The sequence below is a fragment of the Catharus ustulatus genome, chromosome 30 (genome assembly GCF_009819885.2).
Source record: "Catharus ustulatus isolate bCatUst1 chromosome 30, bCatUst1.pri.v2, whole genome shotgun sequence".
Lineage (NCBI taxonomy): Eukaryota > Metazoa > Chordata > Aves > Passeriformes > Turdidae > Catharus > Catharus ustulatus.
In genome coordinates this window covers 338,155-355,785 of record NC_046250.1, presented here as the reverse complement: position 1 = coordinate 355,785, position 17,631 = coordinate 338,155, and the positions used below count along the sequence as shown (strand labels likewise).

Here is a 17,631-nt window from a genome sequence, read left to right as displayed (position 1 = left end):
GTGGCACTCCTGCACTCCCTCCCACCCTGAAGCCATGCTCCCCCTGTGCCCCCTCCTCATGCAGTTTAAATCTCCTGTTTGAACTTTATCAGTTCAAACAATGACGCAGCCTCTGCCAGTTATCTGATACCCCTCGGAGATGGGAAAATTCCCGCTGGATTCTCCATGACTTCATCCCAGTACAAGCACTTTGCCCCAAGCCAGACTTGCCAGCCCAGCTCCATGTCCCACCCACGGTTCTGCGTGGAGCGTGTGACCGTCACTGTCCCCACCAGGTGCTCACACAAGTGCTGGCCTGTCCCTGTCGCCATGCAGCGTCCCTGCCCCCTCACCTGGCGCAGGTGAGCACACCTGAGTGCTGACGGGCAGCCCCGGCCGCCAATGGGTGTGGAGCAGGAAAGGCTGGGCCACCAATGGGTGGCGGGGGACAGCCCCTGCCAGGGCTGGATAAGGCCCGGAAATCCCAGTTGGCCCAGTGAGAGTGGGGCTGTGGTGCTGGGCGAGATGCGGGGCAAGGACGATGAGTACGATTATCTCTTCAAAGGTGAGTGTGCTGCCCGGCCATGCCTGCAATGAGCGTGCCTGTGCCTGAGCTGAGCTCGCTGCTATCGGGGCTGGCTCCACGCAGCACCCTCGGCGTGGCACTGGGAGCTGGGGGCTTGTACTGGGATGGAACACTCAGCTCCCAGTTCTCGGGATGGGGGGTTTGTACTGGGATCCAGCACTCAGCTCCCAGTTCTCAGGGGCTGGGGTTTGTACTGGGATCCAGCACTCAGCTCCCAGTTCTCAGGGAGTGGGGTTTGTACTGGGATGGAACACTCAGCTCCCAGTTCTCAGGGGCTGGGGCTTGTACTGGGATGGAACACTCAGCTCCCAGTTCTCAGGGGCTGGGATTTGTACTGGGATCCAGCACTCAGCTCCCAGTTCTCGGGATGGGGGGTTTGTACTGGGATCCAGCACTCAGCTCCCAGTTCTCAGGGGCTGGTGTTTGTACTGGGATGGAACACTCAGCTCCCAGTTCTCAGGGGCTGGGGTTTGTACTGGGATGGAACACTCAGCTCCCAGTTCTCAGGGGCTGGGGCTTGTACTGGGATGGAACACTCAACTCCCAGTTCTCAGGAGCTGGGGCTTGTACTGGGATGGAACACTCAGCTCCCAGTTCTCGGGATGGGGGGCTTGTACTGGGATGGAACACTCAGCTCCCAGTTCTCGGGATGGGGGGCTTGTACTGGGATGGAACACTCAGCTCCCAGTTCTCAGGAGCTGGGGCTTGTGGTGGTGTTCCAGGAAGGAGGGTGGATGCTGGTGAAGCTGGGGTTGAAGGGCTGCCGTGCTGGGAGGGTTTGCTGGAGCTGGCCTGATGGTTTTGGTTCCGATGCTCCTTACGGCAGGGCTTTACCCCTGCGGGAGGAGGCTGCACCCTGACCTGAGTGCACGGTGTCCTGGAGGGGTGGCTATGGCCATGGCAGGGTCCTGGTGGGAGGGAAGGCTGGTCCGTGGGGCTCTGGGTGCCATGTCGGCCCCTGAGCACCCCTGGGTGCCCTGAGCACATCTGCTCTGTGGCACTGGGTGAGGGGAGCACATCTGGGAGCTGTGAGAAAGCCGTGCTGCTCCCCAGCTGCCGTGGAGGGAGAGGATCCAGGCTTGTCCTTCCCAGTGCTGGTCATGCTCTGACCTCACTGCTGTGCACGGGGCGGGTGGGGGACAGGGACAAACTCTTGGAGACACAACACTGGAGTTCTGCCCAGCATCCCCATGAAACACCCCCATCCCCGTGCATGCCAGGCTTCCCTGCAGTCTGCTGTGGCCAAAGCAGGTGCTGGGGAAGCAAAGGGACATCTTGGCAATGCCACAGCCTCCTGAGCCATAAAACCCAGGGTGTGAGCTCACTGGTGGGTGGCTGTGAGTCAGCCTACCCACACATGCCTGCCCGCAAGGCCCCGAGTAATTCTAGCCACCGACACGACGTAATTCCAGCCAGCAATGTGCTGGTAGCCCCTGGCTCCTTGCACACCTCCCCTGGCTGCTGCCCAGGAAAATCCTGCTCCCTGGAGTTAGTCTGGGACCTGGTATGGGGGAAACTTTGATGCTAAGTGGTGCCTCAAGTACGGTGCCCAGGCAGGAGCAATCCCAGCTGCTTTGTTCTGTGCTTCCCCTGGTGCTATGTGACTCTGAGGAGACTTCAGCACATGGTCCTCGTGTGTCTGTCCATCCCTTGTCAGCCTGTAGGAGCCAGGGCTGCAATCAGCTCACCATAAGCTCTTCATTCCCCTCCTTGGCCTCATGGTGGTCTCTGGAGTCCTTAAAAAATAGAGCTCAGTTTTCAATGCATGAGCAGCTCATCCCTTCCAAAGCAGGAGCAAAGTCAAAGGGGAATACAATGTCCAGGGCTATGGAGCTGGGCCAGTGCTCCCAGGGTCCAAGAGCCCTGTGAGCCCAGCCTCCCCCTTGAGAAAAGGGAGACTGTCACAGCTGGAAGCAGCATTACCCCGAGTTCCACTGAAATGGGAGCGTCAGTTGTTGCAAAGCACAATGCACATTCCAGCTGTGCAAGGCCCCCACACTGCTGGAGGGGCTCAGTATGGCTGAGAAACAGCTCTGGGCATGGCTGCTCCTGAGACCCTTCCTTGGGGCCCTGTGTGCAGCTCCCAGCTGTTTCCATCCCTGCAGTGAGACTTGGTGTGCTGAGGATGTTCAGAGGCAGTGAGGACAGAATGTATAAAATGCTTTTGTGCCTGGGGTAGGGGGTTGCTGCTCCAGCTCCTCAAGCCATTCAAGCTCAGGAATGTGGGGCTCATCACCCACACAGGCTGCACACAGGGACCCTGCACCACCCACCCTGCATCCTTGCTGTGGTCCAAAGCCTTCCAGAGCCTGCCATGGATGGGGATTGTGGCAGTTGAGCCACAATCTTGGGGAAGCAGAAATTTCCTGTTGTTGGTAAAAAACAGAGCTCAGATCAAAACTTGGAAGCTTGGAAGTGCTCCACAGTGGCTCACCACTGGCCTGCATTTCCTGCTGTCTTGTCCAGGCTGTTGTGGTCCTCTCAGACCTCTGTGCACTGGGCAGCATCTGAGAAGTCTCCCTGGCATCAAGGCAAAGGGAAGGGGGGGGTTCTGCCCCTCTACTCCACTTTGGTGACACCCCCCTGCAGAGCTGCCTCCAGCTTGGGAGCCTCCCAGCACAGGAAAGATGTGGAGCTCCTGGAAGAAGTCAAGGAGGCCACAGAGATGCTCCAAGGGCTGGAGCCAGGCTGGGAGAGCTGGGGATTTTCAGCCTGTAGAAAAAAGGGCTCTGGGGAAACCTCAGAGCCCCTTCCAGTGCCTAAAGGGGCTCCAAGGGAGCTGAAGAGAGACTTTGGACAAAGCCTTGAAGGGACAGGACAAGGGAAATAGCTTCCTGCTGCCAGAGGGCAGGGTTAGATGGGATATTGGGAAGGGATTCCTGGCTGTGAGGGTGGTGAGGCCCTGGCACAGAGAAGCTGTGTCTGCCCCTGGATCCCTGGAAGTGTTCAAGGCCAGGCTTGGAGCAATCTGGTCTGGTGGAACAAGATGGGCTTTACAGTCCCATCCACCCAAACCATTCTGTGATGCTGTGGAGGAGCTGCCCCTCCCTCATTTGTTGGCTGTCCTGACAGTGACTGCCTTTCAGCTCCCCTCAGTGACCCTAGAGAGCTGTTCCACTTACTGCTGGGTTTCCTGGCACAGGCTGTGTGCTGGCTGCCCTGCACTGAGAGTTTTGGGATGGGATGGCTGCACGGTTGGAGGCTCTGCACCATGCAGGGGAGCCCTGCCTACGAGCTGGAGCTGGTGGAAAGGGGTTACCCAGGACATGGGACCACATCCTTGCAGGGTGGTGGCTGCTGAGCCTTGACTGAGTGTAGCTGTGCCTTGCTGAGGCTCCTGCAGTGTGGGGCATCCCAGTGGCCCCTTGCTGATGCTGCTGTTCCTGTGTCCTCACTGCCATGGTCACTGGATGGTTGTGACCCCAGGCCTGGTGGGGAGACATCCCACGGGTTGGTGAAGTGTCTGGGTACACCTGGGGAATGAACAAGATTGGCAGTGAGGGAATTAAAAATAAATTAAAAAATAAAACTAAAAACCTGTTGAGTCATAAACTCAACAAACTTGACCGGGGAGGTGTGTGATAAAGCTCCCCAGAGCCTGTTTCACCAGGTTTTACAGGAACCAGCCAGATCTGGGACAGGCAGAAAATGCATTTAACCCACACCCAGGGACTTCCCAGCTCATGGGCTGCACCAGCAGCAGCAGAGGAGGATGCTCCCTTTCAAACCATATCTTTGTCCTCCAGTGTGCCCTCAGGGTTGGCAAGAGAGGAGCCCCAGCTCTGCCTGGCTCTCCCCACACAGGTCCTGACCCTGATTTTCTGCCCATTTTGGGACATCAGTGCATGTGGTGCTTTCCCATCCCCAGGGACAGAAACTTCTGGCAACTTCCCAGTGAGGGCAGGGATTTTCTCAAGGGGTATTTTTATCAGCTTTTCCTGGATGTGATAGAGGTGGGGTGTGGATGGGAGAGCAGATGGGGAGATTCCCATCCCTGCCAGGCTGTGGGATGGGTGGCTGGGGGAGCTGACACTGTCTTTACGCCCCCCAGTTGTACTCATCGGGGACTCAGGGGTGGGGAAGAGCAACCTGCTGTCACGCTTCACCCGCAATGAGTTCAACCTGGAGAGCAAGAGCACCATCGGGGTGGAGTTTGCCACCAGGAGCATCCAGGTGGACAACAAGACGGTGAAGGCTCAGATCTGGGACACGGCCGGGCAGGAGCGCTACCGGGCCATCACCTCAGCGTGAGTTTCTTGCTCCCAACCTGTGACCCGTGCCTGGGGCCCTGCTGTGACCCTGTCCCCTCTCTGTCCCCAGGTACTACAGGGGGGCAGTGGGAGCTCTGCTCGTCTATGACATTGCCAAGTACCTGACGTATGAGAACGCAGAGCGCTGGCTGAAGGAGCTGCAGGACCACGCCGACGCCAACATTGTCATCATGCTGGTGGGCAACAAGAGTGACCTGCGGCACCTGCGGGCTGTGCCCACCGACGAGGCCAGGAGCTTTGCAGGTATCTTCCCCCATCTTGTCCAGTCCCATCCCATCTGGCTAGATCATGGCACCCACCTGAGCTCACGCTGTTCTTGCAGAGAAGAATGGGTTATCCTTCCTTGAGACGTCTGCTCTGGATTCCACCAATGTGGAGACAGCTTTCCACAACATCCTCTCGGGTAAGGGGTGACCAGGAAAGGGGGGGACAGGAATAGAGATGGCTTTGGACATTGTGTCCTCTCAGGAGACATCCCTGGGGGCCTGGCTGTACTGGATGGGATCTGGGTTGGAATCCTGCACCCCTGGAACTGTGTGTTTGTTGGGAGAGCAGCTTCCCCACTGAAATACTCACCTAAAGAATGTTTCCACTTCTCTCTCTGCTGGCAGAGATCTACCGCATCGTGTCGCAGAGGCAGATGGCTGGCCAGCCCGAGTCCGAGTTTGGCCCCTCCACCACCATCGAGCCCATCCGGGTGCTGCCCACGCAGCAGGAGGGCCGGCAGGCGCCCTGCTGCCAGAACATCTGAGCCCCTGGGGTGCCCCCACCGTCACCCCCCAGCACCCAGCACATGGTGGCATCGTGTCTCACCCTCTACCTCTGCCCACCACAGCTCCCTGAGCAGTGCAGGCTGGCGGCTGTTTCTGTGTGCGCCATCATCCTGCCCGTTCTGCTCCGTGTGTTTATGTAGGACCGAGAAAATCAGAGGGGGAGGCAAATGATCAGGGTGTCTCCCCTCTCTTCCCCAAGGTTGGGAGCATGCCATTCCGTGTCCCTGCTCCCTTTAGCCCTGCAGGCACAGTCACTGGGTGGCTGGGTGGCACTGAACAAGCCCAAACACGGTGAGTCCCTGTTTGGTGACGCCCTGTCTGCAGCCCTGTGGGTGGGTGTGGAGGGGGACACTGGATGCATCCTTCTCCTGCCTGGTGAAGCCAACAGTGATGCAGCCAGCTGTGCCCAGCCCTGTCCCTGCAGCACTGAGAGCTGGGAGTGCCTGCTGGGGCCAGGGTGGGGTGTGGGGATGACACTGGTTTTGTGTTGTGGCCCCCTCCCTGTGGCATGACCCCAGCAAAGGGAAAAGCTGTGACTCTTCCACGAAAAGAGACAGGAGCAGAGCCTTGGCTTCTGGGAAGCCCTGAGGAGGGGACAAGGGGGACCAGGGATTTGGGGGGCTGAGGGTGGGCACAGCTCCCTGTGCCAGTGTCCCCTTGGCTCCAGCTGCAAGGACCCCCAGGCCCTTCCCTGCTTGAGTGTGTGCCCACTGTGGCTGGTGGCTGCATGGCCCAGCCTGGGGACACTGCACCACTGGGTGGAGTGTCTGCTGCACTGCTGGGGTGACAGTGGCCTTGTCCCCTGCATGGGGCACAGCAGCTGCCCCTCAAGGTGGGCATCACCCACAGACTGTGCTGAGCCCTGTGCTGATGTCAGGGTGATTGACAGGTGTCAACCAAGAGGGGTGCAGGTGGGAAAGCCTGACCCAGTGCTGGGAGTGTGTCCCCTGTCACAGTGTAGGGTTTGGGGGGATCTCTTTCTCTCCAAGCTGCCCCCAGTCTCTGCATCTCACTTGGCTGTGCCAGTAGGATCTGGGCCAGGGTTCCCCCTTGGGGCATGATTTATCAATGAAATAGAAATTGAGGTAAAATCCCCAAATAAAGCTGCTGTTGAAGCCTTTTCTCTCCCTGCCAGGTCTTTCCTTGAGGCAAGAGCAGTGCCAGCCCTGCATGGGGCAGCTGGGAAACATCCACAGGCAGTGAAGGGAGGAGGAGGAGGGTTGGGAGGAAGGTGTGACTGTAGCCTGGGCAAGGGGTTGTCCTGCTGGGAGACCAGAGGGGAGAGGTTGAAATTCAGGTGGGATCCTGCTGCCAGCACAGGCAGTGCAGGGAATGGGGCACAGAAGTGGCCACACCTTACGTGTGTCCCTTTTCATCCACCCCAGCCCTGGCAGCACCTTCACCTTGGCTCCAGCCCCCTGGCACTGTGTCCCTCCACCATGGCACTGCCCCCTCCTCATCCCTGAGCTGGCCAGACCCATCCTCTGTCATTCCTTGGCTCTGGCTACAGCTGGGGGCTGTCCCCAGGTGAATGGTGGCCATTCTCTCACGGGCTGTGTTTTACCCCATGCCCACTCAGCTGGCAGAGCCCTGGCACCACGCAGACCAGCTGGAGCTGCCAAGCACCATCTCCTCCCACTCCATCTGCCCACACCAAAACACGGTGCCAAGAGGTGATGTCAGCCCCACAGGCTGGGGAGGTGGGTGGGTGTCTGGGGGATGGAGGCTGCTCTGCAAGGGGACAGGGCTGAGCCAAGTGTCCCTGGGGCCTCACTGCCAGCAGCCAGGCACAGCCATGGACACACAGGAGGGTGAGTTTGTTTAGACTCATGGAGACACTTTTGGGCTGGGCAACTCAGTTTTGTTCCAGGCTTTCCAGTTTTCAGATGTTTTCTGCTGGATGAAGAAGTGGGAAGGGTGAAATGTGGCACAGGGTAGCTCATGGATGTGGGACCTTCGAGCAGCAGCACTGGGAGAAACAGCTGCCTCAGGAGCTCAGCATCTCACAAGTGCTTTAATGAACCCCAGGAGGTGCTGCCAAAAGCATGGGACTGGGGGGAGATGCAGGAGGAGTGCAGAGGGAGGTGCAGCCCCACTGCCCTGGAACTCAGCCCAGCCCCTCCTTGCTCCCAACCACTGCTCCTGGCCCTTCCTAAAGTGTGAACAGACACAAACCAAGAGCAGATACCAAGTTTCTTAAGTAATAATACTTTAATAAAATTAAGTTCTTAATGTAATTTAGCACATTTAATACATTAACCCTTTCCCTTCTTTGTTTTCTACAAGTTGTGCAACATCATTATTTTAATTTTATTTTATTTTAATTTTTTTCCTTCTCCCATTATACTATATGCCTCAAAACTCAGACAACAAGCCTAACTCTACTTCTATGTTCGGTTATATCTCTCTCTCAGGCCTTTATTTTTGCGTAATGCCAGAGAGATGAAAATACCTGGATGGAACATGTGATCGGTTTCCAATAGTAACAATCCCGACTACAGGTTTCCTATGATGTTAAAAGAAAAAAGGGGAAAAAAAAAAAAAAAAAGCAAAGCAAACACAAAATACCAGGGAATGGACTTTGAATGGAAGGGCCACACAGTTGGTGTGGCCAGCTGGCTCAGCACGAGGTGGGAGCACCGTGGAGCAGGACTGTGCAACAGCGCCCAGACCGAGGGAAAGCAGACACACACCAACTTGGACGTCAGTCTGGAGCGAGGAGGAGAGGAAGCCAACGTGCTGCTGTGCAAGCAAAGGCAGGAAGGGCTGGGCAGGGCTCTGCTGGGTGAGCATCAGTGAGATGGGCTGCTGCAGGGTTTTGTTTTAGCACATCTCACGTGGGAAATCCCAACGGCAGCAAGCTGGAGCCTGGATCTCTGATACCAGGGCAGAGCCAGAGGAAGCCCTCTGCAACCCCACAGGTTTCCACTGAAGTCAGATGCCTGGGGCCTGCTGTGGGCATCCCTGGGGATTTCCTTGGCTTGCCTGGGGCTGGGATCAGAGCTGGCTCTAGACCTGCCAGTCTGCGATCTGCCAGCCCTCGTGCCCGTTGCCTTTCATGTTTGCTTCACACTGTTCTCTAACTCAGGAGCAAATCCTATACTGCAAAACAGAATCCAGCCCTTGGCCTTTCTTCTTTCCTCCTTTTTTTATTATTATTATCTTTCATAAAGCAAAAGGAGAAAAAGAATGCTGTTGTTTCACAGATAAGCAAAACAGCCTGTGACTACATCTTGTATCCCAGCTCTTGGGAGCCAAGAGCAGATCTCAATGGCCACACCACACTGCTGTGTCTCACCACTCCATTTCTCTGCAAGTTGTTTCAAAAGCATCATCATAAGCCCAGAAAGCACATCCTGCTGTCAGCAACCCAGTGCCACCATTGGAGGGGGACTTCATTTTCACACAGATAGTAGTGGAACTACTCCAGATTTTACATTAGTGTCACTTTACTGGGGGTGACTTTCAATTTGCTCCATTAGCAGCCCTGAAGTGATGCTGGAGCAGATCCAGCAGGGATGCTGCAGCCTGCCAGGGCTGCAGGGACTCCAGATTCCAGTGGAGTAACCCATTGGAACAGGGGAGTCACAGAGGAGGGAGGCAGGAGCTGCCCAACCTCTGCTGTCTCCTGCTGGCACGGCACAACCAAACCAAAATCTGCACTGGGTCAACTGACAGCAGAACGTGACTTCAAGTTTCTACAGGATGTGAAAACGCACACTAAAACACAGAGATTGCTCCCTAACATCCTAGAAAGGGTTTTGGAAGAACCAGCCCACGCTGGCTCACCTTGCTGGGGCTCAGCAGAGTGGGATGGGACCCACTGTCCGTACACAAGTGATAAAGTGCATCCACTCTCCAGTCCAGGGCACCACTGCACAATGTCCATCTCTGACGCTTCTTCAAGTATCAAATTAAAAAAAAATGAGGTAAAACAAAATGGAAAGAGCAAACAGGCCGCCTCACCACCCCGGCAGGGAAGGAGCAGGCGCTTGATTCCACCGAGCATGAACCCCCCGAAGCGCAGGAGACGCGGTGCCCTGCTTCCCCAGCGTGCCACGAGGGTCCCGGCGAGGGAGCTCAGATTCACAGTGCTATTTATACTCAGAAACCGAATGAGAACTGTCTTCATTCCTGTCCTGACCTATTGCATGGCTTTGCTGAGTGATGAATGCTGGTAAAGGCTGCCCCAGCCCCCCGGAACAGGCACCATCAGGGAGCAAGGGGTGGCCACCGCGCTTCTCAAAGGCATCTGTGTGGATGCTCCCAAGCTGCAGGAGATCCATGGGTTTGCTACGGCTGAGCCACAAAACAGAGGAGAGGAGCAAAGGCTAAACCCCGAGGGAACCAACTTCCAAGGGTGTTTTCTTTGTGGCACTTGGCTTTGCTAATGACAGCGCTGCCTCTTGGATGTTTCTGAGTTCTCTCCTTTAAGCAGAGATTTTGGTGCGGTGAAAAGCATCACCAGTACTCCAGAGGGAAGTGCTGTCCTGTCTCTGGAATGAATGGAGCAGCTGGCAGGGCCCCAGTGCTGGTGCCAGGGCTGTGCTGCCCTGCCCTGCAGTGCTCAGAGCGGCTCTGCCATCGCAGCAGCCCTGGTGCTGCAGGCTCAAGGAGCCCTTGCTCCTGCTTTGGCACTGCAGGGGCTCAGGATCCATTCAGAGCACAGCACACTGTGCTGGCTGAGAATGCCCTGCAGCCTCCTTGGTGCTCCTGCAGCCAAAACCAGGAATGTGCCACGAGTGTCGCTGTCCCGTGAGCAGAACAGCGTGGGAAGCAAAGCTGTGGGATCAGGGATGTCATGGCCCATCGTGGCTGCAAGAAGGGACTTTTCCAAACATCTCACCCACAGCTCCAATGCCCAAAACTGGTGTTTCAAGGCCAAGCAAAGAAATGCCCAACAAACCAAATCTCCTGGAAGATGCCACACGCTAAGCAAGTGAGCTCGTCCCGAGGCGCACGGCGTCTCCCGGTGCAACAAAACCGGGGTGAGAGAAAACCAAAAAAGAGAAAGAAAACAAAGAGGGAACAAACCAACCCTAATGCCCTGATACTGCCCAGTGCAAGGGCAGAGCCTCCACCCAGCACCTCTGTCTGTCACCTTACAGAGGGGAGACCACCCAATCTTCCTTTCCTTCTCCTTCCCACCTGGGATGGTTCCACCTGCCCATCCCAGGATCTTCCCACACCTTTGGTGCTTGGAGAAGTTCAAAAAGCAAGAACAGCCCAAGGAAAGTAACAGCAACTTTGAACATTTTTCTGCAATTTCCTGCTCCAAGCCCAAGGCTGGAAGTCAGAATAAGGCAAAAATTAATGGCCTAAAACTTCCTTATTTTGTTCCATGACTAGCCAAATCTGTCTATTTTTATTTAAAAAGCAACATAAGCCCCCAAACGTATCTTTTTAAAAAAATACATATTATTAGACCCTTTTTTTTTTTTGGTCTTTTTTTCCCCCTCTATAAAAATAACTTCAGGACTTTGATTGACAGAAGGTACCAGTTGGTGGTCATTATTTTGTTAGGCTTTCGGTCATTTATTTGTTTGCTTCAGAAAAATAGTACCAAAAAAAGATGAAGTTCCTGGGGAAGTTAACAATGATCATGTTCACAAGTTTATTTTACATTCTGCTCTGTCTGGGATCACTTGGATCTACTATAGATTAAACAATATGGATAGCATCTACTATTTGCACTAGTTAATTTTTTTTTAATCTTTACTCTAGGATTATATGAAATAAATTTGAGTGTTTATTATTATTAACATTTTTTAATACCCATTAACGCAAACTTTTTTTTTTTCTTCTCATTTTTGGTTAAAAACAAACAAACAAACAGAAAAAAAAATTCTTATTTTAAAATGCTTCTTTGAAAGGCAACAGAGCAGAAGCATCACCCCATCTTCCTGCTGCTTTGGGAGGGGGAGCAGGGCGTGGGCTGGATTTGGGATGGAGGGGGACAGACTTCTCCCACTGCCCAGCCCACAGGGACGTCATGGCTGCTCAGCACATCCCTAAAGCAGGCCCTGGGACAAGCCAGACTCATGCTGAAGTGTTTTCCTGGATTCAAGGAAGCTCAGAACCAGCTGGGGCACCCCCATTGCTCTGGCTGTCACTGCAATCGGCGTCTTGCAGGAGCTGTGCCCACGTTGGCTTGGAGGAGCAGATGGGGTGACCTGTTCCCATCTAGGCTGGGAACTCTGTGCAAGCTCAGAGCACCGTGGCACCAGCTCTGGTCTGGCACAAGCTCCAGAGAATGACCATGGATGTTCTCAAGATCATGCCTGGCCTGAACACTGCGACCAAACCCTCCCATCCCTGCAGCCTGCCCAGCACAGGCAGAGACGGAGCCAAAGCCTAAAGGGGGGCATCAGACAGTGACCACCCAGCAGGTCTGCAGAGCCCCCCAGCTGGGTGTCAGTGGCCACCAGGCCTGCCCAGCAAGGCTGTGGAAAGCACCAGAAATCCTCACATTACTCTGGGCTCTCTGCAGCCAGATCAAGGACAAAACTCCTCTGGCTCCCCGGGACGGGATCGATGCTGGTAACGAGGAGGAGGAGGAGGAGGAGGGTGGGGAGATGTGGTGCCAGCTTTGCCTGGGGAACACCCAGCTCTCCACACACCCCTGTCCCAGGGAAGCAAACTCTGCTCCCCAGAGCCCACCTGGGTGCTGGGTTCAGTCGGGGCAGGTTGGACCCTGGGGTGCTCAGGGTGCCCAGGGCCAGCACGGGGCGATGCTGCCCAAAGATCGCCCCAGAGCCAGCCCCGAGCCCACCCAGACCTCGACCCTTTCCAAGGGGATTCCCAGATGGAGCAGCCACAGGATGGGGGCACAGGCTTGGGTTTATAGTGGTTTTTCTCTTCTATTTCTCTGCTTTTAATTACCTTTTTAAATTTTTTTTTTGTTTAAATACATCCAACTGTGTTAATTTCTTATTTGTGGAAAGGGCTATCTGCACCATAACTATCACCTTTACATACACACACGCACACACGAAAAAGGAAACATATATTAAAAACACTTTTTAAGCAATACTCTGGATACAAATGTATTTTTTAACCTACATATATTCTAAACCTTCTAAACTTTTAAGGATCACTTTATCATAAAATAAAATATCCTTTTTTCTTATAATAAATTACCTAATAAAAAGTATTTTTATTAGCCCAGTTCCTTGCTACATTTACATGTAATAAATGCATTTATTAAAATAGAATATTAAATTATAAAGAAATGTTCTAATTTTAAAATCTTAATCTTTTTTTCCCTCCTCTCTCTCTCTTTAAAAAACACCAGGAAATGCATCAAAATAAACCCTTCAAACACCAAACAAAACAAGTTGGAGTATTTTGATTTCAGAGGTTAACAATATTAACAGTCTGAGCCTTTGTATGTATGAAGATTATTATTTTTTTAAGAAAGAAAGAAAAGAGAAAAAAATAATAGATATCCCTCCAGCTGAAAAATACTTTTGCAAATGGGAGCTAGGACAAGATATTTTTATAGTATCTCCTCATTAACTATAAATCCAATTTTGGTTCTTTCTTCTTTCTTTTATTATGCATTATAATACACACTATTCTCTATATAATTTATGTCGATGAGGATGACATCACAGCATGATAGTACTTCACCCCTCCGTTTCCCTTTGTCATGTTTTGTCACCCGCTCCCCCGCACGGTCCCCGGTCCAGGAGTTGCGAACACCGCCCGAGGACGCAGCTGTGGGGACGGGGCAGAATCCCAACACTGATCACAGCTCTGGGGACACTGATCACAGCTCTGGGGACATCCTGATCACAGTTCTGGGGACACCCTGATCACAGCTCTGGGGACAGGGCAGAATCCCAACACTGATCACAGCTTTGGGGACACCCTGATCACAGCTCTGGGGACGGGGCACCATCCCAACACTGATCACAGCTTTGGGGACACCCTGATCACACTCTGGGGACACCGCACCATCCCGACACTCTGATCACAGCTCTGGGGACATCCTGATCACAGCTCTGGGGACAGAGCACCATCCCGACACTGATCACAGCTCTGGGGACACGGCACCATCCCGACACTGATCACACTCTGGGGACACCCTGATCACACTCTGGGGACAGAGCACCATCCCGACACTGATCACAGCTCTGGGGACGTGGCACCATCCCGACACTCTGATCACAGCTCTAGGGACACGGCACCATCGCGACACTGATCACAGCTCTGGGGACACGGCACCATCCCGACATCCCGATCACAGCTCTGGGGACACTCTGATCACAGCTCTGGGGACATGGCACCATCGCGACACTGATCACAGCTCTGGGGACACGGCACCATCCCGACATCCCGATCACAGCTCTGGGGACTCCTCACCATCCCGACACTCTGATCACATCTCCGGGACTGGGAGCCCTCGCTCCCACAGCCCTGACACGGCTCGGCTCGGCTCCGCCCAGGAGGTCACATCCCCAAGGAAAGGTCGTAGGATGAGTCCCAAATCCAGCACAGCCCCAAAGCCCCGCTCCTTGCTCGCAGTCGGTGCCGAACTCGGGTCAGTTTGGCAAAGCACGGGTGGAAATCGCAGCGCTGACCCGGGTTGGCACCGCGCTAGAGCCGCTCCATCCCCCGGGGCTGAACCTGCCCATCCTGCCCGGAGCCGGACAGATCCTTCCAACGCTTTCCAGCGCAACTCTGCTCCCTCTGCTCCAGCCCCGGCTTTTGGGCACCTCATCTCGGTGCCACCGCTTGTGCCCGCGTGTGGCTGCTTCTTCGCAAAAGGGCACTACCGGCATTGGCACGGCACGGCACGGCACGGCACGGTCCCCACCCTGGCTCCACCGGCCCCAAGGGCTGATGCAAACCCCGAGGAGCTCGCCCCAGCGGTGCCCTTCGGGGGATGCCCGTGTCCTGTCACCGCTCCCAGGAACTGACCCCACCTCGGTGGGACGGGATTTTGCAGGGTGGGGGTCTCACGGACCAGGCTTCCCACAGGGGTCTTGCTGCTCCTAATCCAGAGGGAGTTAGACCCGGTTTGGTGTCGGGTCCCAGCTGCACCTGCCTCCCTCCAGCCCAGGCTCAAGTGGGGCGTCCCCATCACTTCAGAATTCCGAGGGGGTTATCCCAAAAGCCTGGGGAGGATGGTGGGGGCAGCTGAAGCCAGCCAGGCTCAGTCCAGCTGGTTCACACTACATCCCTGTGGTGGGAGGGAAGGGGAGAAGTGCAAGGACCCGGCTCGGTGGGCGTTGCAGAAAAGGGATGGGTGCAGGAGGAGGGGGCTGTTTTTAGTTATCGTTATTGCTGGTGAATTAGACCAACAAGCCATTTTTAGTCACCTATCAAGGAAGATACAAGTCAGAGCAAATAGTTAAGGTCATGGGCATTTTTCTTGTTTTTTGTTTTTATTTTTTTTTTTAAAGATTTTTATATATATACATATATTTAAAAAGAGAGAAAAAAAAAATTACGCAAATTTGTTGTTTAAGCCCCGCAACCGGGCTCCCCATGGATGCCAACAGGCAGGGCCCAGGCTGCCCCTCTCTGGGTGCCCCATGGGGCCAGGGAGAGACCCGAGCCCCCCGAGTTCCCTGCAGCCCCCGCTCGAGGCAGAGGTAGCTCTCGGTGCATTTACAGCGCCTGTTTTTTCTTTCTTCCAAAGTTGCTACATCAAAATATGGAGTCGGTGGGGGGTACAGCGGGAAGCAGGGAACGGGGGAAAAAAATCAAAATAAAACAGGGGCCGAAATACTTCTATTCATTTTAAACTAGAACTGCTACATCAAGCTTTTTTTTTTTTAATATATATGTATATGTATATATATATGTGTATATATATATATATATATAAAGGTTATTGGAACTGAAGATTTTATTAAAGGCCAGCTTGGAGACTTGAGTAGGAACCTCATCTGCAGAGAGGGGCAGCCCCCCCAGGACAGCCCCACTCCGGTTCCCAACAGCAAGCATTGGACGTTTGTTTGGGTCATGATTATTTTTTTTTTCCCTTCTTTTTTATTTTTAAAAAAAGAAAGGGGTTTTGTTTTTTTCTCTAACATTTTTCAGCATGCAGGAGGCTTTTACATCGTTTTCTCTTGTTAAGGTGAGGGAGGAGGTACAAGGAGCAGAGGTGAGCCCCCTGTACCTTCCCCATTCCCCACTCCCTACAGTCAGTGCTAGAACAGGTCCCCCCACCCCAGGTCCCCAACACAGGGGTCTCCTTCCCCCCTCCCCACTCCCACCCACCTCTTCACAACCTGGCATCAAATAAAGACATTGATCAAGAACTTGCTCACATTACCACGAACAGACTCCACTCAGCCAAGAACGACTACTCACTCACTAACACAGCGGCGCGGAGCTGCGGCCACGCCGCGCCCAGCTCAGCCCCTCCAGCACCAACACGAACATTTCTGAACGCCCCTCTGAAGGGTGGTTGATCCCCCTGCCCGCCCCCCGCCCCCCAGCTCGTGCTCCAACCACTCTCTCTCTACATCAGCGGGAGAATTTTGCGCAATGAACGGATAAAATACAACCCTGGGGTGGGGAGGGCAGGACGTGATGGAGAAGGTGGCACTGGGGAGGGGAGAGGTTCCCAGAGAACAGGCATGTCCCCCCTCTCCCTTCCCTTTCCTTCCCTTAAGTGGGACCAAACTGAGGCCAGATTTGGAATGAGAACTGGGTCAGTTTGAGGAAGGATGTGGCCAGCGCTGGCCGGGGCTCCAAGCCTTGGCTGAGGCCACGCTGTCATGGGGAGGGACAGCTGTGCCCCAGGACAATGCTGGGATATGGGGGCTCTGGGAATTCATCCAGAGCAGCCCAGCCCTCCATCACCCTACAGCCCCCACACCAGTGTGTCCAGGCACCTTCCCCCAGGAAGGGCTCGCATTCCAACTCCTGGTGTGAGCAGGGCCGGGACAAGCCCATGGCCAGGGATTTCTTAAAGCTTTGGGGAGGAGGGGAGTACCAATTCTGCCTGACAGCGCCCCGTTAGCACGGCATTGTTACATTTGTCTTTACATTTTCCAAAACATCAGCATCTACTACAGCCTGGGAACATTGTCCACCCCTCCAATCCACCTCCTGCCCCTACAGAACACATTGCTGTTGATGCTAAACAACAGAGGCAGCCCATCACCCCACCATCATTTCCAACCCTCCAACTGGTGTCTGAAGATCAAAAGTGGATCTTTACCAGCACAGAGCACCAGCAGCACCTGCCCCAGCACAGTGAGCTCAGCCCCCTCAGTGACTGCAGCCCATCACTGTGCCAGGGCACAGACAGCAGCTGGGAGCAAGCAGCAGCAAACTGAGCAGAAGAGAGGATGTTCCCAGGAACGTTATTACGATGAAAATAAAGTCTCCTGTAACTGAAGGGAATAAAAAAAATCTCAGGCGATTTTTTTTGTTTGTTTGTTTTTTGCTTTTGTTTTTTTTTTGCTGTTAGAACTGTCTCTGCCAAGTTGTGAAACTTGTTGGTTCAGTTCTAAATCAGGGTCCAGGATCTGTGAGCAGAAGTCGAGGGGTAGGAAATGGGGAAGCAGTGGTAGTGGGAGAAAAATTATATATATGCGTTTATATACACACATATATATATATATAGGTGCTTGATTAATTAAGTGCCTATATATATATATACACACATATATTTATAGCTGGGTGTACTGGTACTCAATAGGTCAATCCAACACATTTTTACCATCACAGCATTTTGGCATCCACAGACCAGCTGAACAAACCTGATGGAGTGAAGGTGCTGGCCTGCACCTCGCATGCGTTGGCACGGGAGCCAGATCTGAAGCTCATCCTCTCCCACTTCCCAATGGTTTCAAAGTATCTCATTAAACAAAACCAGGAGTCTTGAAATGATTAAAGGATGTTCAACAAGGCAATTTTTTTTTCTGTTTCGTTTTCGTTCTGAAAAAAATATAATATATAAAAGTGGCCAACCTCAGGAAGATCCAGGAAAAGGACAGCTGAAGAGGTTTTGGTCCATAAAGAAATACTTTTTCTTCTTTGTTTTTTTTTTCCCCCA

The 17,631-nt window shown here is 53.7% G+C and overlaps 1 protein-coding gene across 1 annotated transcript; it reads left to right on the top strand.

Moving 5' to 3' along the window:
• The first annotated feature begins 504 nt into the window (after positions 1 to 504).
• On the top strand, positions 505 to 5,912 carry LOC117008597 (ras-related protein Rab-11A-like). The gene is made up of 5 exons (XM_033082571.1): positions 505 to 544; positions 4,617 to 4,812; positions 4,886 to 5,079; positions 5,159 to 5,239; positions 5,448 to 5,912. The coding sequence occupies exons 1-5, from the start codon at positions 505 to 507 to the stop codon at positions 5,585 to 5,587; spliced, it is 651 nt and encodes a 216-aa protein (XP_032938462.1). The 3' UTR covers positions 5,588 to 5,912.
• The last annotated feature ends 11,719 nt before the right edge of the window (positions 5,913 to 17,631 follow it).

Coding starts and splice junctions, on each gene's coding strand:
- LOC117008597 (XM_033082571.1), top strand. CDS start 505: ATGCGGGGCAAGGACGATGAGTACGATTATCTCTTCAAAG. Junction 4,813..4,885: donor TACCGGGCCATCACCTCAGC/GTGAGTTTCTTG, acceptor CTCTGTCCCCAG/GTACTACAGGGGGGCAGTGG. Junction 5,080..5,158: donor CGAGGCCAGGAGCTTTGCAG/GTATCTTCCCCC, acceptor CTGTTCTTGCAG/AGAAGAATGGGTTATCCTTC.